This window comes from Triturus cristatus, chromosome 7 (assembly GCF_964204655.1).
Source record: "Triturus cristatus chromosome 7, aTriCri1.1, whole genome shotgun sequence".
In the NCBI taxonomy this organism is placed as follows: Eukaryota; Metazoa; Chordata; class Amphibia; order Caudata; family Salamandridae; genus Triturus; species Triturus cristatus.
In genome coordinates, this window is record NC_140590.1 from 1,066,710,564 (window position 1) to 1,066,738,192 (window position 27,629).

The 27,629-nt window shown below is 45.1% G+C and overlaps 1 protein-coding gene across 2 annotated transcripts in view; it reads right to left on the reverse strand.

The window, feature by feature from the left end:
• STK10 (serine/threonine kinase 10) overlaps nt 1-27,629 on the reverse strand; it is a 339,205-nt gene that overhangs the window by 49,928 nt on the left and 261,648 nt on the right. The window contains exons 10-14 of one of the 2 annotated variants that reach the window (XM_085618153.1): nt 18,179-18,304; nt 17,604-17,732; nt 16,227-16,406; nt 14,098-14,190; nt 6,411-6,540 (exon numbers count right to left, since the gene is read on the reverse strand). In XM_085618153.1, the coding sequence (XP_085474279.1) occupies nt 6,411-6,540; nt 14,098-14,190; nt 16,227-16,406; nt 17,604-17,732; nt 18,179-18,304 (658 nt within the window). Of the gene's footprint in view, nt 1-6,410; nt 6,541-14,097; nt 14,191-16,226; nt 16,407-17,603; nt 17,733-18,173; nt 18,305-27,629 lie in introns of both variants that reach the window. The other variant, XM_085618154.1, reaches the window with a different exon arrangement.

Sequence of the window (27,629 nt, forward strand, 5' to 3'; positions counted from 1 at the left end):
TTGATCTGCACTGGCTCCCTATTAAAAAAAGCGCATTTTGTTCAAGGCCCTCTGCATAGTACACAAGGCCCTTTATCAGGCCAATCCGGATGGAATGAAGGCAATGTATCCCTGGGAGAAATCTTCGCTCAGCTCACCTCAATCTGGGTACAGTGCCCAGAGTCTGGAAGAAGAGCTGGTGAGGCAGAGCATTCTCGCGCATGGCAGCAAGAGTGTGGAAGTCATCTTATGACCTGTATCAAACTGCATTCTCCCTTTAGAAAATCCCTAAGTACTTGACTTTTCACCTTATAGGGAGATCTTCACGCAATGTTGCAACTCTGTTAAACTGCTTCCTGGCTGAATCAGACCACCAAGACTATAGCGCCTTGACGCCTATGGGTATTTTCTGCACTCTATAAATCTTGTTCAAATCAAATCGAATTAAAATCCAATCAAATTATTGAACTGATATAGGTAGGCACCATTACAGTATCATATATGAACAGCGCAAACACAGCAACTCGCAGTTCAAGACCTTTATTGTACCCAGCCTACGGTGGCTTTCCATCGGCAGAGCCCGCAGTCAAGCACAAGAAAATGGAAGCTAGAGTGCTGGATTTTTGAGACAAAGCATTAGGCACATGGGGAGGGAGGGGTGACACAATATTCCACCTTATTGGAATATGTTCTTCTTGAACGACTCCAGGACATGCTGGGTACTACAAGAAAGGATCAAATGCAATCCATGTTTGTTAGTCTAGCCTCCTTAACCAAATTGGCAAGCATTTGGCTGGCCGCGCCTCCGAACAGCTTGTACCACACCAATAATGAGTCGCCTGGTGAGAAACCCCAGCATACGAGGCTGGGTGGTATCGCTACCATTATATCATCTTATACAAATCCATGAGTTGTTCTTGTTTAAGATAAATTGGGCGCTTTGCAGGGTAACCATCTCAAATCGCATGCTTGCGATTACAGACTGTTGCCAACTATCACTTTATCCCCTGAGGCATGCCTGTACGTGCTTACCTAACCCAATGTTCCGCCATTAGGCAAGGGGGCTTTGGAAAATGTCTCAGGGCTAAAGACTGTGGAGAAGTGTGGCTCAATGATTAGAGCGGCAGACCCTGATGCAGAGGTCTAGCCTGGGACCAGGGTTCAATTCCCCGCCTCGGCGGGTCTTGGGCTCAAAAAATCCACGGACCTGATAATTCTCGCCTCTGTGCCATTCCAATCATGGAGTCCCACTCTGCAACTCTGGGCAATAGCTTGCTTAATCTCCACAACGGCCCCCACAACGCTAAGGATGCCTGGCCTCCACCTTGGGGGTGCCCAGGAGTGGACGCCTCACAGGGAAAGCCAGGATGGGTTCCACAGCGGTATTCGTACAAGCGCCTTGAGACCCTTGCGGGTGAGTAGTGCGCTATACAAGTATCAATTTTCAATTTATTTTAAAGAATAAAGTTATTCACTGGCTCTCATAGTTTCCCCTCTCTGTTCCAATCAAATCCTTTTTGGGAGCCACGTATCATAGACTGAGCATGGTCGAAAGTCATGAAGGAGACACTATCACAATTAATTTTAGGAGCCCCATTCATGTTGCCAATTTGCTTTTCCAATTTGGCAACTTAAGTGCTAGCCGTAGAGCTATCAAGGCGCTTCCACTGGGCTTTTTATAAACCCACTGCCATCTCTCTTCATTCACGTCCAATAGTGGATTCCGCCTGCTGATACAAAGTCAACTGGGCATATTATGCTTTACAACAACGTATAACTATTGATTTAGTTTGACGACGGAGTTTGACTATGCCGTTAAATCGGTCTGATTCTGGTTCAAGGTGCCTGAGAATCGTTCAATGGGGAAACAGCAGCTTTTGAAACGGGAGCAGTGAATGTTATAAACTGGAATACAGCGGGTGTTACCGCGAAAATGGATTTGGAGGCAAGGTTAGCCTTTATCGATTAATTTGAGCTTCAGAAGACTTGAGAAGTTTCTGACAAACACCATGATGGCTTTAGCTGTTTCTCTGCATAGCCTACCAGAATCGCAGAGGGTGGACTTTCTATTTGGTTAAAAAGGTCATTTAAAATTACGCTTATAGACGTTAGCAGCAGCATGATATAGGTACTAAGTATTAAATGTCATAAGAAATCGGATATTTGGCTAATCAACTTTTGTAATGACTTTTCATATTCTCATAATAGTAGTTTTATTAGATTGTTTCAAGTTGTGGATAACTTATGGAATGTGCATGGGTTATTTTCGAGCAACAGGATTATCTGCAGGGATTTTAACACTGTTTTAAGTGCGCAAACCTCCAATTTAGCGGATTTAAATGTAATAGATGTAACCAAAGCTGTTCCTCGTGCCAGTCTAAGAGGTATAGAGCTGGGCTATTAGAGAGGGACCTAGTGAATGTTCATGGGTGCAACAATCTAGGTTGGTTACTGTGCCTTCCTTTTTTGGGAGAGGGTGTTTGTTTGTTATTGATTATAAATTCATGACCAGGTCGCTAACTCAGTATGTTTCTCTGTTTTGGGGACCATAACTAACTGTTTGCATTGCTTGACCTGTCCAACCTTCCATCGTTGGCCAGGTGCCGGAGTTATTTTCAAGACTAAAGATGGATATGTGTGGCTGGTTTGGGAACTACCGAACCCTTTAGTGTTTTTAAAATCATAAATCAAGCAAAACATTACCTCCGTTTTTAACTGTCTCTCTGACATTCAGACTGTGGGTGCATCCTGGAGTCATTTATTGTACTTTGTAATCCAGCACAGATCTTACTTATGAAACCTGTTTCTTCATCTGCTGAACAGATCCCTAAGTGGTTTAAAGCTGCATGTTTATCTGCCAACAGAAATTAAAAAGGCCCTTGCAAGAAAACCGCAGAACAGGGAGGAAGAGTCAGCTTGCAAAGTACATTATAAAACATACTTTAAGTGCTAGACACAGAGAAATCAAATGAAAGAACCCTAATGCATTAACAGACGCAAACAAGCTAAGACACGCCAAGGATTTTTGGCACACTGTTAGCTGAATCAGAAATGGGAATGGCATTACTAGAACCAGCTCGCATATTCCTGCCGATCAATGGTTTTTTCGTGTATATATCGCCTTGCGAGTGCTGAATCGAATCATCCAGCTCAACTTCGTCCTTCTGTGTCTAATTCTGGCATCACAATCGATTTGGAGGAGCTAATGGATGCCCTTCAATGTCCCACATTTAAAACTCCACCACCTGATGGTGTCCCCATCTATCTTTTAAAATGTAATACTGAGCTATGGGCCCCTCTGCTTACTAAGGTAACAGCTTGAGGTTTATGGGCCTGCCACCCCCTTGGGCGACTTCTTTAATAGTTACTATTTTCAAGAAGGGCGATTGGTCAGACCCACGATGTTATTGGCCGATTTCTCTGATCGGCTCTTCAGCTAAAGTACTGGGGAGAGTAATTTTTATTCAGATCGGGAGATGGGCCACTGGCCACAACACACTTATGTATGGTTTCAGGGAAGGGTTGGGTATGGTGGAGCAGAGCCTGACACTTCAGCTTATTATTGGCAAGTATTCCATTGCAAGGTATTGGCAATCGTACCTGGCCTTTATGGACCTGTAAAGCGCGTTCTATCGCGATAACAGTTCCAAGCTCTGGCCTTTGTTACTTGGTATGGGATTGGATCCTGCTTTTGTCTAATTTCTACCAGATTCTCATAAGAAATTGTCTGCTATGGTCAGATTTGGCGCTAATGGGAAGTGTATTGAATCATTTGATCTGGACAGGGGTGTATTCTAGTACCTGTTCTTTTCATTTTCACAATGTAAGGTTCTTTTTGACTGAATGTGGGCACTGTTTTTATGTCTGGCCTGGACAGGGATATTAATGACACTAAGTCACGTATTATGGCTTGTGGTCCAAAGTGCCAGAGTCCAAGCTCTACATTTGTCAAAGCAAACAAGCTGACAAAGGTAACTAGCTTTCCTTACTGGGTTGACTCTTCAAGTAACTGGTACTCCAATGTGACTGTCAGAAGGCCTAAATTCTCCCAATCCACTGGTGCACTTTTTAACCGGATCCCCCTTAGTAGGGAGGTAAGCCAATAGCTTCTTTTTAGCTCTTTATGAAACACAATGCGCTCCAGTGGCTGCTGTTGGTGCTGGAGTCGGGGGATATTCCAGTGCTTTGCCGATCTGAATGAGGAGAACCGGTTTTGTCGGCAACTCTTATCCCAGCCCCCCCAGTTGCTCTAATTTCATTTGCCACGAAGAGCTGTCTATGTCCTATAAGGAGGTCCTAAAAAACTTGCACCATTGTTGCTTTGAACAGCTATCCGGAGTAGCCCCCAGGCCATTTCAACCAACAGGTTATCATGGATTGCCTTAAAAGTGCTCTTGGGTTGAGAAACCTGTGGCGAATTCTATGGTAAACTCTGTTTCAGTTCTTAGGGTAGGTCCTCCCTTACTACCAAACCCAGCGCTGTGACAAAACAAGATAAACTTTGGTTTGAAAATGTGACTTTTAAGAGCTTAAGCGCCTTGAGAGAGAGAGAGAGAGAGACGTTCTAACTTGGTATGCCAACAGGCAGTACATCGTTTTAAAAACGACTTTAAGCAAAGAGCCATACTTAGTATAAGCCTACGGGCTCTTTTGTTCAAATTTAGGACAAGCTCTTTAGATAGCTTGCTTGTTTTCTTGCTAGGAGAATATGGGTGCAATTGTATTATTGAATGCCCTTGTGATGCTGTATCTGCTCAATCCCGGATTCATTTTGTATTTTTCTGTAGGTCATATGTTATTTACACAATGTATTTCCTCGTTAAAAAACTAACAGGCACATGCATCAAGAAAAGCTTTTGCGAGTCTTTAATTGCAATTAAGGAATCGCAATTAAGGACTCGCAAAAGCATATGCATGTAGGAATCGCTATTAAAATAGCAATTCCTAAACATTCCTTAATTACGACTCGCAAATTGCGAGTCACAATTAAGGAATGGCTTCCCATTCATTCCTATGGGCCTACAGGTCCATAGGAATGAATGGGAGATTGCATGCGAAATTTCTGAGTACCAATAGGTACTCGCAAATTGCGCATTCAATTTCAAGGGTGTAAAGGTGTCAAAATGACACCCTGTTGCACCCCTGAAATTGTGATGTCCACCTATGTTGCGCACACACATGCCCCAAGGGCATGTGTGTGTGTAACCTGCAACCTTGAAAAATGCACTTTAGTGCATTTTTCAAGGTTTTTGCAAAATACAGTCCAGAGTAATTTCTCTTTATTTTGCAGCCCCAAATAGCGAATTCACGATAATGTAAGTGGTTCTAGCATTGCATTTAAGGAATCGCAAATTGCGATTCCTTAAATGCAATCGCAATTAAAGAAATCACAAAAAAATGCAATTTATTAAATTGCGAGTGGCTAACACTTTAATGCATCGCAAAAGGCCTTTTTGCGGGCGCAACCGGACGAATTTTGCCAATTACTCCATTTGCGCTTGCAAAAACCTTTGAAGCATGTGCCCCTAAAGGTTTTAGGCCATGCAGACCGGCACTTATTCATATGCAAACACTCAAGGAGCAGGAAGCCTATTTTGATGTTGGTTCCTTTTAAAATGTAGTGTTCGCTTTCACCTTAAAATGCTTTTTCAACATTTTTATTGACTATTTGTAAACACTAGAGGATTTGAAATCCTGTTTCGCTGTTAGTGCCTTCTAAATGTATTGATTAATGTTGTAATATTATCATTTTTAACAGTTTCTACCATTTCTCCATGCAGCAATCAATATTCTATGTACTTTTTATGAATATGACACATAATCGTATGAATTTTTTTTCTGGTGATAAATTATTTACAAATAGGCTTTTCTCCAATTAGACACAAGTCTAGTGGGCTTAAAAAGTATGCCTTTGAGCAAGCATTTTGAATTCTGAAATTAAACAAGGGTGTTCCATTGCCCTGTTCAGCAGTCCTCATGCTTTCGAGAAGGCTACAAGGCCTAGACATAGCTTCAAAGTTCTCAACGGCGGCCAACAGGTTGGGCAGAATTGTGTGCCATCTAAGCTGCTGGTGAGCATGCCCTGTAACACATTTTACAGGGAAAAAACGTAAACGTTTGTAGGGGAATCCTGTTGGTTCAACTAACAATACATTCCCGCTAGTGTTAGAGCCGTATGGTTGTTGCACTGGTAGCCGGACGTCATCGCAGAGGTTGGGAATGCTAAAGGGAAATAATTCCAGAAAGGGCGGTGCTTCTGAATAAACAAAGGGGATGGACAGTGGCAGAGAGCGTCACATGCCCAAAACACGCCTGAGATGTGGTGGCCTCTGCTTCAGACCTCATTGTGAGTCACAAACTAATCAGAAACTCCTCACCTTTTTACATAGAAAAGTTTGCCTGAGGAAGCCAGGATATTCAAGGGGACCTACCTCTCTGGCGTGTCTGTTTCTTGTCCAGGAACTCTCGCTCCTTGTCATTGATCTCCTTCCTGTGCATCGCCGTGATATTCGCCATGGTCAACCTAAAATGCTCCTTCTGCGCGGCCAAGAAGGCTTGCTCCTGTGAACAAGGAGGACAAATTGTCAGTCTAATTCATTTTATTAAATACGCGTGGTGGGAACACCCCCAAAAAACGTTTTTTTTTTTTACAAGCATGACATAGATGCACACACTATTCTTCAAAGAGTGAAAGCCCTTTACACTACATGGGGGGGGGGGGGGGATGGGTACGGGTAAATGGAGGGAGTGGAGCTTAGAACAACCCATACTAGAGCTGCAATGGTGAATAACTTAATGTGCAGGCACACTGAAGTCCCTCCTTTTCCAGTTCAGAGATGGACGCATTCTCCACTCAGACCAGAGACCACTGACAGAGGAACGCAAAGCCTTGACCAGGCCAGAATCACAGCAATATTGACTGATGCGCTCTCAACCGTGCAAGGAGTCGGACACAATCAGCATGTAGGAGAAAACCAGCCTCCAACCTGACAGATGGGAAGAGACCAGACTATGCTTGGTCCAGTTCCCCGTTCGACTCCCCCAAAATGGCCTCTGTCATTGGAACAAGATACTAAAGTAATATAAAAAGTGGTGGCTGGGATGCTTTAATTAATCTCAGACGCTGGCAATTACTTGAGTCGCATCCCAGTCCAGCTCTATGCTCCTATTGGAGCAGGGTCCAAAACTGATTTGCATAGAGCTGGGTCCAAACTGAGGTGACATGGTGCGCAAAATACGGACTGGTATGCGCCCAAGTAATTACCAGAGGCTCAGATTAATTCAAGCACTACACCCATCACTTTTTGTATACTTTAATTGTTAGAGGTACAGCAGAGACTGGTCCCATGTAATGTCAGCTGGGGCCAGTTGATGTTACGGTAGATTGTTTTTCGGGGGTTTCTATTTTGTGAATGAATAATTATTAATATTTTCTTTTATACATGAATACGTTTATATGTGTGTCCAAAACGTCGATCTGCAAACAAGCTGGTGCACGCCAGTCGCTTCTACCAGAAGGACTCGTTGAACAGAAACGGGTGCAGATCCTTTAATCAATTAAATGAAAGCAAAGTGCCAAATTTCTGGCACAAAGAATCTCGCACTCCACAGGGTTGACATTTCAGTTTTTAACCGGAAATGCGTTATAACCATCATGTCTTCCTCACGGCCTGACAAACATTGTGCTCACCCACCTTATAAAACATATAAACAATAAACATAACAGAAATGGGCGCTTCATTTGAGATTTTCCAAAATACACAGTCAGGTTGCTGCCACAAAAGGTGAAAACAGACTAAAAGGTAGTGGTGCCCTTGACATATTAAACAAAGTGCATGTAAATAAGGGGGACATTTCATACAATAATGTCTATCAAGTAAATTTGTCACATATATCAGAAAGCAATTTAATGTCAAGAGAGCTTGCGGTATAGCAGAGAGGAAGAGAGCCTGCAAGTGAACTAATACACTGCAACAACTTGATGATCTCATGGAGAACATTGGAAGTGCGAGGATGAAAAAATATGTTCGATATAATATGTGACGGTTGTTCCATCATTTTAAACCGCCATGGGTGTTAATATGTATAAATAAGAGAATTGCTCTGTATACACATTGAGATTTAAGCAGCAAATTCTGAGAGAGAAAGTGCATATTCGGTAATACACCGACAGCAATAAGCAAATCAGTAAAGTGCCGCATATGCAAGTCACAAAGATACGGGGAAAAAAACTGAAAATGAAGAAATGAATCTATTGCTAGGAAAATCTATGGAGCTGCCACGATGAAAGAGGCCATTCATTTTTGGCCCTGCCAAACGTGTGGAATTACTCACAATAAGTCATATTTTGCCACTTGGCTACACGTTTCGGAGTCCGCATATTATGTATGAATTGAACATGCATTGGACTATCGGTACATTCATGAATATGCATTTCTTCCTTTGCAGGCCGATCACCAAACTCATCAAGAACGTGCTCTCCCAGTGACTCTCGAGGTGCCCTGAGATAAAGCAATGCGTCATCTGCTTACAGCCCTACTAAATGATTAGCGTCACCCGCCTTTGTACCCCAGTGAGACAAATTCCGGTGGGCCGTGACCACCAGGGTTTCCAATGCCAGAGAGAACAGCAAGGGACGACAGCGGGCAGCCCTGTCGAGTGCCTCTTCCCAGATTACAGCAGTTTGATCGATTATTCCCCACCCTGACCCTTACACTTGGGCCCCAGTAAAGTAATCGGAGTCATGGACCAAACCTGAATACCCGCATGACTTCCACAAGGTACCCCCAATGAACTGGATCAAATGCCTTTTCTAAATCTACTGTCACCAAGGCCACCGCCCCATCCTTCTCCTCCACCTCATGCAGAATGTGTGCGAGTCTTCTTAGGTTCATACCCGTATAACAGCCTGGGATAAACCCACATCGATCTTCGTGGAGCAACAGGGCTCAGAGGGCTAGCTAACATCTCGCAAAGGAACTTGACATCAGTATTGAACATAGTCAGGGGCCGGTATTCTGCAGAGTCTGTCGCACCCCCAATATCCCCTCCCTGGGGTTTGGGCATTAGGAATATTTCCCCCAGCCCTCAGAGGGCGGCAACATTCCCTTGTCTCTCACTCCCACGTACACCTCAATGAGACCCTCAATAAGGTTAGCTTGATAAAATTATGCGGGGAAACCTCCCACCCCCTGGTCTTTATGTTTAAAAAGCATCTTTAGCACCACCCTCAGTTCTTCTAACGCGAGATCTGATTCCAGCACGAAACCCACTTCCTCCCCCACTGGAGGCAATGTAGGTCGTTGCAAATAGTTCTGGATCCCTGCCTGTGTGATCCCCCGGTAAATGTTGCTCAAACGTTTCCACCACTTCAGCCCACATGGTTGTCAGTGCACCATCCACTGCCCTCAAATGTCCAATGGAGTCACTGCTGCCTCTCTGCGGAGGATGCAGGCCAGAAGCCTCATCTATTTGACTGTCAGTGTCTACTGTAAATAGTGTTTACTCTATAGCGGTCGTTTACGCTGTACCACACTGTTTACAGACAGTAAAACTCTCATGAGGATTACACTACAGAGTATCAAAAAGTATCTACAATGAACATTCTACATAACACTTGGCACAAAAGACACTACTCACTTAAAAAACCCAAAGTCTGAAGGTGCTAAAGATTATACCACCGGCAACCTTCAAACTGCAGTAAAAACTTTACAGCTAGCCCAATTACTAAAGTAAAAGAAGCACATGTACACAGGTTAATGCCTGGTGCGTACAAAGTTACGTAGAAATTGTCAAGCTGAGACGATTGTCTAATAACTCATGCTTGCTTATAATACTTAGTATGTAGAATCTTTGCCCTGTTACAAACTTTTTCTGCAGAGCCAAAAAGCATGTGTGGAACATGCTGAACACAAGTCGTCAACAGTCACCTGCACACAGGGTTACTCTTTAATTTGAAGATTTATAGCGTTTTTAATATCTCTACACAGATATGATGTATTAGGAGCACATGCGTTTTGTACACACTTACATTTATTGGATGGAAACAGGCTGTATAAAACTAGGTAGAGAAGTACTATGGTAGTTATCAGCCACTATGTAACCTATAAATCAAACGAACAGTCATTGGATGATGTAATCAATAACTTAATAACTCAATAACTTAATCACTTATTATAAATGATGTTATAGAACATGTCCTGAGTGATGTGATATGTGAGGTCATAAGCACTGCATGGCGGGGCACAAGTTATAGTTAGGTCTGCTAAGTAGAACTAGTGAATTTCTGCATTTTCTTAAGTTCAAAATGTTAATACCGTCACAGATATTCACCTAACCATAACGATACTTTGAATTGATTGATTGATTGATTGATTGGAAAATGTATATAGTACACGAATGCCGAAGGGCGTCTAGGCGCTGGACGGAAGGTTGCCTGAAGGAGAGTAGGAGCAGCGTTTTAGTTGGCAAAGAGCCATGCTTTTAGTGATTTTCTAAAGGATACTAGGGTTAGGCTGATTTTTATGTCAGTCGGGAGCGAGTTCCATGATTTAACTGTCCCCAGGAAAAAGCTTCTTCCGCCCCATCGAGCTTTCTTAAATTTGAGGGTCTGTAAGAGCTTGCTCTGTGACGATCTTACATTTTTGACGGATGGATACCAGGTTAGGTGTTGCTTCATGTATTGAGGGCCAACACCGTGTTAAGCCTTGAAAGCTAGGCACCCGGAGCCAGTGTATTGTTCTCAGTCCATGGGAGATTGGCGGCTGGAATTTAGGAATAGCCAGCAGCAGCGTACCCACCGCATTTTGAAGAAGTTGCAGCTTAAGTAAATGCTGCTTTTGGTTGCCTACGTAAAGAGCATTTCCATAATCAAGTCAGGACAGGGCTAATTCTGACAAGTGTTTTCAAGGTGTTTGGCGGTATACAAGGACGAACTTTCCTGATCATCTTCGGGATGAGGAAGATAGCAGAGGTAAGATTGCTGATCTGGTATTTAAAGGTTAGATTATACTCTAATATGAAACCCAAGTTCTTCACCTTCTTGACTGGGAGATCTCCCAATCCAGCTGGCCACCACCTATGCGACCAGAAGGAGGAGTCCGCACCCAACAGGAGTACCTCTTCTTTAACCTTTGAATATATATATTCAAAACATGGAGCCCCCCCTAGCGGCTTGGACTGCCATTACGGTGTGATATGCTGCATTGGGGAGAGAGGCGGTGATATTGTTTGCCTGATTAAGGAGTCGGGTGAGAGGCTTTTGGTCGTCCTGCTGGGCACTTGAGCTGGAGTGTGGCCCTTATCCAGCAATCTGGGACATCACTTGATGTGAGGAGTGTCTTTGTCACTGTACGGACACCCCTTAGGACTACATCTACCAGCATGCTCCTGCCTGGCAGGCTGAAAGCGCGAGTGGTCAGCATACCACCCATTGGAGGAGGAGCGTGATGACACCATAAAGGGAGCGGTTTTCTACTCATGTGCCCCTCGTTTGACCATCACAGAGAGCGTGGAGCCCCTGGAACAGGCACTGATAAGAGCCATTTGAAGGGTTGAAACGCGTCTGCCTTAGCGTTTCAAGGGACTGCAAGCACCACGCGCATTTTACTTCAATAAAGCCCTTGCTTTGAACTCCGGAGTGTGCTGTGCTTTTTCCTATCCTGGAGGAGGCGTTGAATAGATATATATATATTTATTTATTTTTTGGCAAATGCAGTTGAAATACATTTTGTATGATCAGTAGAAATGGGTTTACTAATGTGTTTTAGTGTCACAGTTTGATGTAAAACCCCATTTGACCAGATGAATGCCTTTACTATCACTCCTGCTTTCCTCTGTGTGCAAATCTCACACCCAAAGACTCTGCAAATCAAATTCAAGCTGAATCTAAAGTTACAGTAGTTTAGTACTGCTTTCATGATCACATTGTGTTCACTGAACTTTTCCCTGTTCTCTATGATTTGTAACTTTCTCAAGGTCCCTTTCGCTGCCTTCCATTGTGATCACTAGTCTATTCTTTTACTGAACACCCTATTGTTTAAATGTTTCATCTTAGTTGGAACATTTCCAGATGGCATAAGCTTAGAGGGTGATGAGTTATTTTCTGAACACTGGGATGGTGAGTATTTGTTAAGGTAATGATGTGCATTTTCTTGTGTTCCGAGTTGCTAAAGGAATTTTTTTTCCTCGCAATTTTTACCACAATAATTTCAGTTTTCCTTATGCGTTTGGCAACAAATGTGTATGAGAACGCATTTGTTTTGTGGATGAGCCACAATTTTAGAGATTTTGAGAAGACTTTATTTTGCTGCTAGAGATGCTGTCCTACTTCATTCTGATATTGCTGCTCATCTAGGACTTAGAATAATTTCTGATCTTTACATACTCTGTATAAATCGGCATTTGAAAGCCTTCAAGGCATTGACTGTACCAATTTTTTTTTTTTTTTTTAATTTGCAATAAATCCCTCTAACTGTATTTTGATCTAAAACTCAGTTATTGAGTTGGCCCATTTTATTTATTTGAACTGTTTTACTCTGCTCATTGATGTTTAGGGGGTGCCTTGACACACAATTCAATCTGTAATACAACCTAATGAGGCAATTTTTGGAGTGTGAAAAACTTTTAGGGAACGGTTTTGCTCCCACATTACTGCTTCACTGCTCTCTGCCTGCTGCTTCCTCAGTCACAGGCCTGTGAAGAAAGCTTCCAGCGCAACCCAAGTGCTGCTCAAGTGGGCACAAGTTTAGAGAACGCGCAGCACTTACAAGTGCCAAACACTTTTATTTGTAATAATCAACTTCAGCCCCTCTTGTGGACTACATTTTTCAGCTCTGGCTTTACCGGCAGGAACAAAAAGCCCCAGCTTGGCTTGTTGCTTCACTTTTCCCACCCTCTTTGGACTAATTGCACGTCTCTTACCGGGCAAGCGATTAAGTTGCTGGTCTCTAACACAATTCTTCTTTCAGCCCCAGCCTTCAAAAGATGCTTACAGCACAAAGACACTATGGTTGTGGAATCTTATCCAAAATTTAAATGCCAGGGTGGTCCACATGCCAAGGCCCATGCTCCCCTGTGATGCCAGCGTGATCCCGGCTGGTACAGAGAGCCACACAATTATTGGAGAAGCTGTCTGCATTGTGCTCAGGTGGAGCACAGTTGGGGCCTTGTTTTACTATCTTTCTAGAGTTGTTTACCACGGTGAATAACTGATTGTACTCTGCCAGTGCAGCTCTGGGCCATACCTAGCTCCAGTTTCTATGGAGCGCATTATCACAAAACAGAGCCTTCCCAGGTAGTGTGGATATAAAATTACGTGGCGTGTTTTTCTCACAATGATTCTTCTCCTGCTGCCCTTGTCAAGAAGGCTCCCATACTAGACAGCGAAAAATACTTGCATGTAACAATAGTTCTCAAATCCAGGCCTTCTTGGATTTGCACAAAGCACGATACAACTGGTAGGTTACCTTCCTGTAACAGTGGTTCCTCAGCATGGATGTTCTTGGATTCACAAACTATGGGTATTTGTCACATGTGTAGCTGAGTATATCGAAAGATTATCAAAGTGTAGAAAATCTCAAGCTAAAATGGACAAGATGCTAATGCCCAACGAACGTTCTCCCCGATAACCTTGAGGTCCTAAATTTACCCTTTAGGCCCATGAGGTCTACAGTAGCCTTTGGCAGCAGGGCTTCTCAACAGCCTCTTATTTGCTGCTTAGGGGCAAGACAAAAGGAGAAGAAGTGGAAAGCAAAGTCAATAAATAGGATTAAAAAGGCACAGTTTACTTTCTGTTCCTCCAGTTGCATCCCTGACCCATGATCAGGGGATAAGAGAGCAATCTCAGAGCAGCACAGGCTACCCCCAATTTACCTCACGGGTAATCCGAGTCACATGACTAATATTCTGTACTAGGGGCCGGGAATATTTAAACCTCTGGAATCTGAGCTGTATTGCGCTGAGAAAAGACAGATACCTGGGGCAACGCAATCCCTGCCAAACCGATGTGCTCTACTTCCATGGGAAAAAATTGCACGTTTTTGCAGAAATACAATTTTAAGACTGTATGCCCAGTGGGAGCTTACGAGCAGTATGGGTAGGCTCCACACGTATGCTCACCTCCATTTCCTTCATCTGGGCAAATTCATCCATTTTCACCCTCAGGGTTTCCTTGCGCTGCTGCTTGGGAAGCTTGTCAACTTCAACTTTAATCTATATCAGAAGGAGAAAGAGAGGAAGATATAAAAAGGACAGTTAACAGCAACAATTCAACAGTGCCATACAACAAAAAAGCTTTCCATCCCAACAGATGACTGGATAATATGAGGTCTCCATATGTCCCGAGGTATCAAGCGGTCTAGCTAACTGGGAAACTGTGTAACTCAAGTTACTATTTTTCCATCATCGGTCGACTTTTGCGAAATGCCAAGAAGGTTGCGGAAGTGGCTCAACGGGGGAGGGGGGGGGGGGGCGCCTAATGTTGCAGTCTGCCACATGAGGTATAACTTGCATAGGGGGGAGTCTATCACCTCTGAGAAGAACCAGACATATTGTACTGCATTTATATAGTGCTTCATACCCTTGCGAGCTGCCAAGTGAATTGACACATGGCTTGCATGCTTACCAGTAGTTGGCGGTGAGCTGCGTGAGTGAGTGTGTGCATTAACGGTTTTGGTGTTGTGCATCACTGACCACAATGGTGCTCATTGGCTGACAGTGTCAGGGCTTGAACATATAGTGGAGGTATTGTATTGAAATTGCATTTATATAGCGCTTACTACCCCTGACGAGGTGTTGAAGCACTTTTTTGGTGAGTAGTGGTATGACGAGTGTATGCGGCTTACAATAGCTTTTAGCTATGTCTGGTTATAAAGCTCTGGGTTGTGAGCAAGGCCCCAAGTAAGAGATTTTTGTGTGTTTATCATGTGTGATGAGGGGCCCATTGCGCTCTGATGACAGTCTTTTCCAGCCCTACCGGTCTTTGAAAGTTAAGCCTTCAGTCAAGTGTGACCTTTTTTTAGCATCTTTCTTTTAAGCATGTCGCACAGCATACCGGATGCTGTGACTCAAGCCATTGTCTTATAAACGCCTTGGTTGGAATATCCTGTTGTGAGGAAGCTCAGGAACTGACTTCAGCCTACAATGCACTTTGGTTCCTGGATATATTATTTGAATCAGTGCACACTATCCTGTTTCTTTGGAAAAAGCCGAGATGACCGCATTTAAATAATATCTTGGAAACTTGTGTGCATTTCGCGGGGTTGTGCATTAAGAGTCTCATTCTCTGTTGGGCGCACAGTGACGCTTCCGGTCTCAGGTGCATGTCGCTTTTGTGCTTAGTTTTTACATCGCAGTCACAATGTGAGTGCAAAGAGCACTCATTGCTGAATTTTGCTAGGACAATTGCCTACTGGTCCCAACCAGAGTAAGTGGATTAAAAAAAATAATGCCATTCAAATAACATTGCCACTCAGAAACAATTGATGCATGATCTTCTTCCTAGAGAATTGCTAAATTTATATTCGGATGCAAAACCACAGCAACAATATCCGTAGAGGGGTATTTTGTAACCATTCTAATCACAACACTTGGGGAGGCTTCTCGTATTCTCCAAGTGGTGAATGAGGAAGGCGGAGGTTACTAGAAGACTAGGGGGCCTCGGTCACAGCTTTTCGGGTGCGGGATATCCAGAATAAGGCAAATGGGGCATGTATGGGCCTGCTCTGAAGACAGCCCCCCAAGCCTGTTTCCTTCCCACAAAATGCCAGAGTGGCCGGTCCAGCCCAGATTGGGGAGTAGTGGTCTATAATCCCCCTTTCAGCCCATATATTTTTAATTGAGCAGCTCATACTTTCGGGGTGGCCAGGAGAAAACATGAGAAGAGATACTACATAGTGTACTCATTACAAATAACCAAACATGTGCGGTCCCTCAACAGAGGCACATCTATGGATGTCGCATGAAACTGAATGCTGCAGCAGGCATCAAGTGCATCTCAGGCGTACTCCTGTGATAGCAACCAGTATCGACACTCCCAGCCTGCACTGTCCCCAGCAGGTACCAGCTGTGGGGAATTGAGAAGAGACCCTCCCACAATACTGGATTTCGAGTGGGAGGAGGCAAAAGGGACACTGCCAAATCACACCCTAGAACAGGATTAGGAGATAAATGGAGGATTTATCCCGGTCTTTCCTCCTCCGGTGGAGGACTAAGCGGTTGCGTAACCAGCGATCAGTGGTCCACTGTACCTCCTTCTTCCGCAGCTTCAGCTGCTCAAGGAACCGGTTGTGATCCCTCTCCTGCTCGACCCTCAGGCGCTTCACCTCCTCCTTCCTGTGGAGGGCGTGCTCGAGCTCCCGCCTCTCGATCTGCTGCTTCTGCTGGCGCTCCAGGTTCTCCAGCTCTGAATCAAAGAATTTTATCTTGGTCTGGGAGGAGAATTGCGGAAGAGATAATGGTCAATGCAAAAAAAGCAATCTAGGCTGATGTTCTCTATTCATGAAGAGCTACGAGAAGTAAAGTACAAAAAAAAACTACAAAGGGATCATCATCCCACAACGGCATCCTGCTCCAACAGCATTATAGCCCCTTGTGGAGAGCTATAGTGGTGTTTAAAGGCGCAGAACCAGAGGTACAGGCCCAAGCCGCAGGGAAGGCCATATAACAAGAGAGCCGCTTAACAACCAGAATAGCACAAATCGCACGAGGGGTATAAGGCTATTAAAACATTCCACCAACTGAGGGTGGAATGTACCAAACTAAAAAGGGGGAACCCGGAAGAAACACTGGAGTGCTGGAGCAGGTCTATACCAGCCATTACTGAACCTCAGCCACTCCATTGCCTTCAATGGCACTCCCAATGCTCCAATACATTGTACAATTGTATCATGACATGCACAAAAGAGGATCTTTTTTATTTGCAACACCCAACATTGGGTGTTGGGAAGGATACAACAGGCATACAATGGGGTTACCCAGCACTTTAGTGCCCTACACTGGACACTGCAGGTATAGACACTAATCGAAGCTTCCTAATCCACAGCCAAAACCCCAACACCACCACAATCCTTCCCTTGAATAACAAATGACACTCTCACTTACACGCTTATGAAAGACCCTTACGCAACAAAGAGTTAATCACATACTGGGCAGCTGGAATGCATCTACTACGTCACACAATGGAGACCAGCGTGTGTTTTAGTAGATACATCATCAACATTCGCAGCTGTACACAACTCTGTTAAATCCGCTAAAGGCATCGAAATGTGTAACACCATTATGCATTTATGATTTATGCATAACACCAATATGCAGATTAGCTAGAACTCGTTTTCACTGCGTTAAGAAGTGTTTTCAGACAATCATCAGCTGCGGTTCTGAACCCACTTTCAGTGGCACAAAAATAGACGAGTTTGCTACAATAGTGAACGTCTGGCACCCTTCCTCACTCTCTTAAAACTAGAGGATTCTAAATAAAACTATAAAAGGGTTCCTATCAACTTCCATTTCTAGCCATTTTCGCTTGAAATCTATTCACTTTGTTAGAACAATCTTTTTTCTATTAAAACTCAAGAATTCCATCTCTTTTGTCTGTCGCTTGTCATCCATCACCATGCCAAACCTACGTGGGCCTCCTGCTCGAAGCGTCGCATCATCTGGTCCAGCTGCAGCTGATGCTTGGAGTGCAGCAGAGTCTGGTTTCTGTGTTCTTGTTTTTGCAGCAACCGAAGTTCTCGCAGCTCCTGGCGCCTGAAGTGTTAAAAAAAAAAAATACACACTCGCAGTTAGAAGGTAGGCCATCTGCTTATTACTATTCTATGTGGGGTTTTTCACATATAATCCCCCTCTGCAAGGCACTGGGATATAGCTAGTGGCATGGCAAATAAACAAAAAGAGCAACAGAGACAGGGAGGTGCTGTCCTGAAAGAAATGAAGGGAAAAAACAAAAGAACTAAATAAATTATGCAATGCAATGCACAGCTGGGGGCGATCAGTCGCAGGATAGCTGTGTGGGTGGGAGTGGAAAAGCATGAGCAGAAGGAGCGCCCGCACTATGCCCCCTGGAGGGCTGCAGCAGCCTGCTTGGATGAAAGAAAGCACCCAGCCATTGCAGAGGGCTGGCCGCTCTGGAAGCCAGGCACACCGGTTGGCCAAGGAAGGGTCTACCGTGTTCTTGGCTGGCTTCGCTCACTTGCCTGAGGAACCTCATCTCCTCGTCCTTCTTCTCATCCTCGCTGATGATCTTCGAGGTGGTGATGCTCACCTCCACCCCGTCCACCAGAAACCTCCGGGTGCGCTTCAGGGTCCTGTTGTGCAGCCGAGAGCCCTAGCAAAGAAGCACATGGAGAGGCAGTCAATGGGTGCAAGGCATGCACAGTCAATTGGGGATCTCATGGTCCATAGGCAACATCTGTGTACATCCGATGACACCTAGTGATCCCAGACACCACCCACAGCTGGCAAAGCAACCACATTGTTGATCTAAGCATACACCCCCCCCCCAAGGATTTCTCAATCACCCCTTGGCATCTTTTGAGCCCATGCAATTACCCGTTCGCTTCTGGAGAGCCAATCCATGGACTTCTAGTTAAAGACTTCCGGGTCACGCATTAACACCTGCTGGGCCTTGTGTATGTATTGCTAAAGATTCCTTAAACACCCATACCACCTGCTGCATCACTGCATACAGACTGCTAGATAAAGATTTCTCATTTGTCCATTAGCTGGTGCTGGACCCATACGTCTGCATTATTAGCCAAAGACTTCACATGCACACATTATCTGCTGAACCCACCACCTGACCACTGCTAACTAAAGGCCCAACACAACCACCAGCTGACATCTGCTGAACCAACACACTTCCTCTGCTGGCAATAGACTCCCTGGTCCCTCTTACCTACTGCTGAACTCTGGCACATTCACGGTCACCTAAAGAAGTTGAGCGAGCACCATTTAACAACCAATGAATTCATGCACATCTCCTGGTTGCCAAAGACTGAAACAGCTGTTAAAACCATGCACGTTAACTACTAACTAAAGACATCGTAAGCACTCCTAGACACCTCCTGGAACTATACAACTCCAGTGACAGCTACGGTTAGGACAAACTCACTGCCATCATTAGCCCCCACAATTTGCAGACGGCCTTTAGATCACTCACACTCACTATTACCAGACCACGCGCACACACACACAGCTTTCAGTATCTTCCACACACAAACAGCTAAACAGAGCCTAAATGCACTCCAGGAATATCTAACTACTGCAGCCTCACACTCATTTTATAGTCCCAACACAGGTATGCACGCGTACCTAAGCACACCACTGAGACAATAGACTCCCAGAACACATCACAGACAAACTACAGACCACCCGCAGAGCCTCTAGTGAATTTCAGCGGGAACGGGAACCAGAGACTGGAGCTGGCCTCACAGGTCCTCATAAACAAGCATTTGCAATGCAATAGGTCTTGCATTAGTTAAATGCAGAGCTATTGGCTTTTCAAATGAAAAAGAACTGCAGCGTCCGCCTGCCTTTGTTTTATTTGTTGGCTTTTGTAGCAATGGTGGCACGCCGAGCTTTAGATATTTCAAGATATTTCAAGGTAAAGCGAGGTCTGCCGACATTTCTGCAAAAGTCAATAAATAGAAGAAAGAAAAGTAGTGCATCCGCCATTTTTCCCCCTGTTTATTTATCATTATAGCAATGGCGGCACGCCGCACTTTAGCTTAATATGTTCAAAAGTAAAGCGCGGCGTGCCGCGATTGCTATAAGAGTAAATAAATAGAAAAGAAATGCAGCGTCCGCTCACCTTTGTTTTTTTATTTATTGATTTTTTTTTTAGCAATGGTGGTACGCCACGTTTTAGATGTTTAAAGCTAATCAGTCAATAAATAGACAAGAAATGTTTGGAGTCTGATGAGCAAAAATCAAAGACATGCAAATGCCAAACAAGATAAATATAATTTAAGTTATAGGATCAGGTGAATTCCGGCTCTACAAAAGACATGCTGTTGGCAGGGGGAAGTGCACGGAGCAGGCGCCATTGGGGCCTGATGAGCAAAAGACATGCAAATGATGTGTGTTTTCGCTCCTGAACGGAAAAGTCAACCCAAAAAAAGTCAACCCCAAAAAAAAAAAAAAAAAAAGAGTGCCCACAAGGTATGGTATAAACTGAAATCATAACAGCACATGCAATAGGGCCAGTCCTCATGGGAGGATACAACCAGGGCCGGACTGGGAACACAAACCAGCCCTGGCAATTCAGTCGGACCAGCCCCGGGGGAGGGCGGTAGCATGAAGCACTGCTGTTAATTTTGTTACACAGGGCAGATATTGCAGCACTGCTGGAAACCTGCCCCCAGTAACAAAAACACCATGGCTCCAAAAACGGCCCCCACCCTCCAGGCCCACCGGCAAAATGCTAGGTTCCCGCTACGACCAGTCCGGCCCTGGATACAACATTCCAAAAGGAGGGACTACTAAGTGTATTCACCAATAAAAAGCCAGCATTTCTATAGGACAGCAACAGGAACCAATGAAAAATATGGGAGTTTTTTTTAACCCATATCCTAGATACAGCATGTCTCAAAGAAACAGCACAAGCGCTGCCTAGGAGAGACATAAGCACGAACAGTAGCACAGGAGAACGACAGAGAGGCATAAAGCAGCACAATTGACAGGCAGATGTGCAGTCTGTATTTTAAATTATTGCTATGGTTTAGGCAGAATCTAGTGGTGGTATTTATGTATGCTGACTGCAAACGTGTTTTTCTGAGCCGCCACAGTTTCAAGGGTTGCATGAATGATTAGAAAGCTTGCAATATGGAGAAAAAAAGCTCAATTCCGCCCTGTAGGTGGGACAGCCAACAAATTAATAGTGAGAACCAAGCCACGGGTCTGGTTTCGTTTCAAGAGCCTCTGCATAAGTGGGGCAATGAAAATGTTTGCCTTGTGCAACAAATATTATGTAAACAAATGGTCAAGACTCTTCACATTTCTAGAGGTAGTTATCTTTAACATTCAGATGTGTTTGACCCTAATTTATCAGATTAGATCACTGCATTCGGTGTTATTTATTAAGCGCTAGTTTTTAAACACAAACATTTATGCTCCAAAACCCTGACGATTTAATTAGTGCCCCAAGAGGTAAGTCAGATGACTTGTGCACTCTACATGTACAGCACTGGTCCTGAATTCACACATTTCAAGGTGCTCCTGTACAGTAGTGAAGAAAAAGGAGGCACAATGAAATGAAATATTTGCCTAGGATGACCCTAGTAATGTACGCATTGGACCTCAGTAATGTGCCCGGATTCCTCCCTCACTGTGATATGATTGTAAATGATTCTCTCTTCCCCACTGTACATTTCCCTCCTGGATGCCACCTTTTGCCCTATAAGCCATTAATAATATATATGTAGTCAATGATATGACTACATATACTGTTTTGATGCCAAATGCTTTTCTTTTTGTATTTGTAATTTGTAAATTGAAAAATAAAGTTTATTAAAAAAAAGATTTGCCTAGGATCACACACTTTGGTTAAGCGAGCATTTTTCTTAGTTTTTTACATTGTGCAATTCAGGCACTAAAGAATGTTACTTTCTCTCTCCTGTTAATGCTTTGTTAGTAGCTCTCGGTGCTTGGAGTTAAAGTGTGAGCGGTATGCAGAGTACACATGAAAGCTTGCCTTGTTTTGGGCTGGAGGGTCCAAGAGAACCTTAAGCTTAGCCAGTGCCAGGCTCGAGCCTTCGGTGGCTCATCCACCCCTATTAAGCACTGCATGAAAGTTGTATTTTGATACCAAATAAAGATATAGTTGAGCCTGGTGAATATGTTGAGTACAAGGAGATGGCAAAAGAGAATAACCGTATTTTCTGTGAGTTACACAATGATGGGCTCGAAAGAATGTACAGCAGGCACCAGCTCTCTCTTCCATATCAGCAGCAAAGTCGGACACAGATGTAAAATTCTGCTTTCTTAGTGCAGCCATTTCACTTCAATAAATTGATGCACTTGTCTTTCCAGCTCTAACCATTGCAGAAATTAATCCTAGTACCTTCGATTTAAAAAAAGGCAGTTGGTGGTTTAAAACCTATGGAAACCGATAATTCCACTAAAATGCAACAATGAAGACACAGGTCTCTGCTAATGAAATTATCATATATATATTCATTGGTTAACACTAGATTCAGGGGCGGCTCCTCCGCAATGGCAGAGGAGCGTCGCCCCACTGGCCAATGGAAGGGGGGGGGAGGGGACTAGTTTGTGCACTTCTAAGTGCGCATGAGTGTTTGGTCGGCAGTCTTAGGCCGGCCAAACACACATGCGCACTTAGGTTTCTCCAAGTGGGCTGTATCGAACAGCCAGGTTGGAGAAACAGCACAGACTCCCTGCCCTGAGCGGAGTGTCAACCTCGCCCACTCAGGCCAATCCCTGCACTCCTCTCACAGCATGAGAGGAGTGCGGGGATTGCACAGGGAGTCTTTGACGCTGTCTCAGTGTCTGCTGGGACCAGGCAGAACATTGAGGCGCGACGCGGGAGGCGGCCGGAAACTTCAAGTAAGGTCCTTTAAAAAGAAAAAAAGATTATTACTCACCCCACCCCCCTGCGCTCCACCCGCACCTTCTCCACCCACCCCACCATTTGTTTGTGGCTCTGCCCCTGACTAAATTGCGGATGTATGACAAGTGATATCAGTCTCTGTGTCTGGAATAAATGCAAATGTATGTGTTGTACTTGCAAACTGTTACACAGCACAGTCCAAGTATAAACTTTTGCCCGAATTATAGCTCTTTAGTTAATGTTGTAACGTAACACCCGAGTCTTGCCATGGACAAAGTAAACCTGTTATCGTTTTCTCCTACTTGATTGTATTTGGCAGAGGTCACCCGAGGCAAGGGTGGCCATGTCTGAATGGTGCCTGCTGGTCTCATGTAAAGAGCTGCCAAAGAGGATAGGCTTTTTCAGGTGGTAGGCCACTGCACGTCTGATTGAAACCTTACTGGTAGATATTTGATAAAACAGCATCACACCATGCAAGCAGAGTAAACAGCAATAGAAGCTATTGTTTCCTTTCGATACTATACTCTGGTCATGTAGTGGCAACGTATATAGGAGCAGTTGTAGTAAGAGTTGGGGAATTGTTTGTGTTTGAGGTTCTTCATTTGTCCCTACTACATTTGGAAACGTTATTAGCAGGGCTTTAAGTGGGCCGGGTCTCACCGGGTCTGAGCACCGGCAGTTTTGTTTTTTTAAAGAGGGCCTCGAAATGGGTCTCTATCGGGTTCTGTTTTGTGCCCGTTTTTTTCCGAACTGCAGAGAGAGCAGGCACATCGATGTGCGCGTGCTCACACTGCTCACTTGTAGAGAAGTTACGGCATGACGTCATCCCAGGTGAGCGTTTGTAGGGGAGGGAAGTCCTTTGAAGATAATCATTTTCTCTCAGGATTTCCCTTATCTTTTTGAAACTCCGGAGCAGCAAGATTGTGGTGGTGTCACCAGGGCTTTAAGTGGAAGCTTTTTCAATATTAAATACAACAAGCCAGACAGAGTTGCTGATTATTTATCTTAAGCAACTAAGAACCATTGACAAAGCCAATAGTCCTAACTTGTTGTAGGTATGATGTTACTTGTTGTGTCATATCTAGATGCAGTGACTAACAGCAAAAATACAAGTTGGGCGGCACACTATGCCAAGCACAAATTTGTATCTTGTGTTTAAGCCACGCCCTTAATTACATTGGCCACGCCCCTTTGGGAGCCCCCCAGTTTTTTCATCCCACTTAAAGCCCTGGTTATTAGTAATATTCCATCCATCTCTGTGATCTACCACTTGCTGTGATTTCAGCATGGTAGATCTCATGATGTCAACTCCAGCGATATCATCTGGTTAAAGGTCACGTGTGATGTCATTCAGGGTTTGGTGGTCAAAGGGCATGTGATGTCACTTCCGCTATGCCTGGCATTTGGGTCAACTGACGTCCACAGTAGTACTGCTGGGAGAAATGCTTGATTTTCGGGTTCGAACAGATAGGTCTACAGTGCATGTGTTGCACACTGAAGACGGGGCGCTGCTATCCACGGGGCACGCGCATGGCGATTGTTTATGTAGCGAAATGCAACAGAGTCAACCCACCGCCTCAAGAACAGGCCCCGTACCTACAAGCTGGACCATCAGCAAGCGTGCTCGGACTTCAGGGGGCGCTTGTAATGCCCGCAGCGACAAGCTCCCTCTTCAAGGGTCCAGGCTCTTCCCTGTGCCATTCATTCGGGACCAGAGGTCTCGGGCTCCTGGTCCAACAATTCAGGTCTCTGCATGAAGTAGCGTAAGATGGTAACGTGAGACCCCTCTTCCTGGCGGTGCATCTGTCTCCCTGGTGCACCATTATTCTGTCACGTAGTGATGGCGTTCGGCAAACACTGCAAGAGCACGGAGGTCAAACACTGCATCAGCCGGTGTGATGTGACCACGGGCAATGCCCCCCTAGTCTCAGGAGACCAGCTGCATTGTTTACGTACTTTGGCAGTGGGAGCCCCGTCTTAACATCGGAGAGTTCGAGAAAGGGAGAACGAGAGGAGAAAGACAGACAAGGAGAGAAAGACAGTCGCGAGGATCGAAAACAAGCGTGAGGGGAAACAGAGAAAGAGAAGGAAGGGTGACACAAAAAAAGAACAGATGAACAAGAACAATGGACGCAGAAGTGACAGAAGACAAGATGACAATGAGAAGGGAGGACAGGAAGAAGAATATATGAAGGGGGAGAAGAGAAAGAAAGAAACATGCAGAGTGCTAAGAGATGAGAAGAGAGTAGGAGGCAGAGCTCCGTCGCCGTACGTCTGGAACAGGAGTGCGCAGGCCTACGAGCCTGCCTGGTTGGTCGGGAGTCGGGCAGCATCCAGGCCCGATGCCTCGCGTGCATACTCGGTATGGAATTAATTAAAATGCTTGTGTCCGAGGCTGGAAGCAAGGGGCTGACTGAGGACTCCAAGAATGCGGCCGAGCAGGGGAGCGCAAAACGCAGGGATGACATTTGTGTACAGCACTTAAAACGCTTCCGTAACGGGGCGCGGGAGGCAGCGATGCACAACTATGCACCCCCTGCATCTGGGCGGCAGATTCTGTTCACTGAGGAGGTCCAACCCACCCAAAACGCTGGCACCATTCCCACAAGCCTTCACGCGCGAACACCTGCCCAATATTAAACAACGGCTGAACGCCCCAGGCCCAGCCTGCTGGGGGGCCATAATGTGCGGGCCAAGCGTGAGTCCTCGCCTGCTGCGAATGAACGACTCGACGCACCTTCAAATCGGACTCATCTTCGCACTCCAAAAAAGTAAAATGACCACCATACACTTCAAAAGGATCACCCACCCACAAAACCTTCCTCGAACACACAATAATTTCAGTGGACTGACTCATACACCCCCCCCCCCACCCGCAACACTAACTCTCACCCTCCTCGGAGTCTCAAGCGGTCAGCCCAGCTAGCATCAAGCGTGAGAAATAACGTTTTGCACGCACGAGCACCCGCGTGCTGCACCAGGCTCATCCATGATTCAAGTCTGCGTGTGGTAAAAATCTAGTGGGGCAGGAGCCAGACAAAGAGGTATAATTTGGCGAAGGTGCACAAATGGCTTCCACAAAAGTATGGTGCAACAGAAAACACTGCTCTGACTGAGAATGTATTTCACTGGATGGCTCAGTGAGCTCTGCATCATTCGTTAACTACCCTTCCACCTTTCGGTGTTGTGATATAATTGAGAACCATCAGGGCTTGAAGCGGGCCGGGTCCCTACGGGTCCCATACCCGGTGGTGATGAAGAATGGACATTGAAACGGGTCCCTTCGAGGCCCTGTATTCATGTCCTTAGCTTTACTGGCAGAAACACGGAACATTTTCTCAACAATGAGTGTAAAAACGTTAAGGTAATCCATGTCACTCCTGTTTATATTTTACACGATTTACTTAATCTTGCGTTCCCCAAGAGTGGTTGCTTTTACCAGGTTGGTGTGTTACAGTATTTATTTTGTGTACGCTGTTACTCTTGTATAGAGCATACTCTGAACTCAATTGCACCCAGGTGTTGATAAGGGGCCACAATTGAGTTACACTGAAAGTTTCTCACAGTGGCGGTCAGTGGGTCAAAAAGGTGTTCAGAATACATGGCCATTAAACCCTTGGCCTCTCTGCAAAGCACACAGAGCAATGGTCACATTCGCCAGTTGCATATAAATGTGTGAGTAGAGTGGCATTCTATTATATAGGCAAAGCACCTTTTTGGGACCGCCCGCCCTTTTATCATCCCACTTAAAGCACCGAGTACCATTGAAGTGAGTAATAACACCAGTTACTTACAACACAAAGAAGAGGCATTAGCAAGGTCTCAAGCGCTACATTCTAGCACCTTATTTGTACTATTATTATGAATTATGTATGCTCGGCCTTCCACACATCCAGTGCTTGCCCATTCGCCCCTATAAAGTGCCCATAACAATGGGGTGTTGGAGCAGCTTGGCTACCAGTGTGGCTGGAGACGAGGCGGAAGGAGACTGCTGTTGATGGTGGCCATAGCTAATGCCCTATCGTGTCCTCTGGTGCCACATAAGAGCTGTATGAGTTACTAAAAGGGTGGCCTTCAACTATAAGCAAGACCCCAAGGGTATTCTCAAAGAGCTGGAGCCAGAAAGCCAAAGGAGCAGACTGCCTCCCAGCTGTGTCTGACATGCTTCAAGTGGAATCAGCTATTTCCCCCAGGAAGTCTGGCACCGTCAAATGGCATATCTATAAGGGATGCCTGCAAGTCTCTGGAAAATCCTTTGGCATCAATCAATCAATCAGGGAATTGTGAAGCGTGCTCCTCACCTGTGAGGGTCTCAAGGCGCTGGGGAGGGGAGGGGGGGATGGATGCACCTCAGAGTTAGCCTAAGAGCCAGGTCTTGAGGCTCTTCCTGAAGGTATGCAGAGCAGAGGAGCATCTGATGTTGATCGGGAGCTCGTTCCAAGTCTTTGCTGCGATGTATGAGAAGGCTCTTCCACCTGCTCTGCGGATGCGCAGGGTTTCAGCCAGGGCGAGGTTTCTCTTGGGTACGTGGAAAGAGACTCTTCCGTTGAGGTATTGGGGTCAGGTGTTGTGGAGGGATTTGTAGGCATGGGTGAGTAGCTTGAAGGTTACTCTCTTCTCGATGGGGAGCCAGTGGCGGTCTCGCAGGTGTTGGGTGATGTGTTCATGTTGTGGGACTGATTTGCATATGGCCATGTCTGAACTGGGGTGGCAGAGTGGGCTAAAGAACGGTGATGGATTAAACCCAGATCAGTTGACTGGGGGTGAGTGCTTGCAATGTTCAACACTCCGTCCATCATTTCCTTTGGTTTTGCTTTGTTCGCCATAAGTTGGCAGGGTATGCTCAGACGTGAGTCCCTTGCTCACTTTGCCACTGGATTCAAGCAAGCCTGGCTGAAGACGGCTGAAATGCCAGAAACCGGTCCTAGGAAGCTTGTTTCCGGTCCAGGGAAGACATGGCTTGGCAGTTCGGGCTGGACTGTTCCCATGAGGCACAGGGTCAGACTGATTTGCATATGGCCATGTCTGAACTGGGGTGGCAGAGTGGGCTAAAGAACGGTGATGGATTAAACCCAGATCAGTT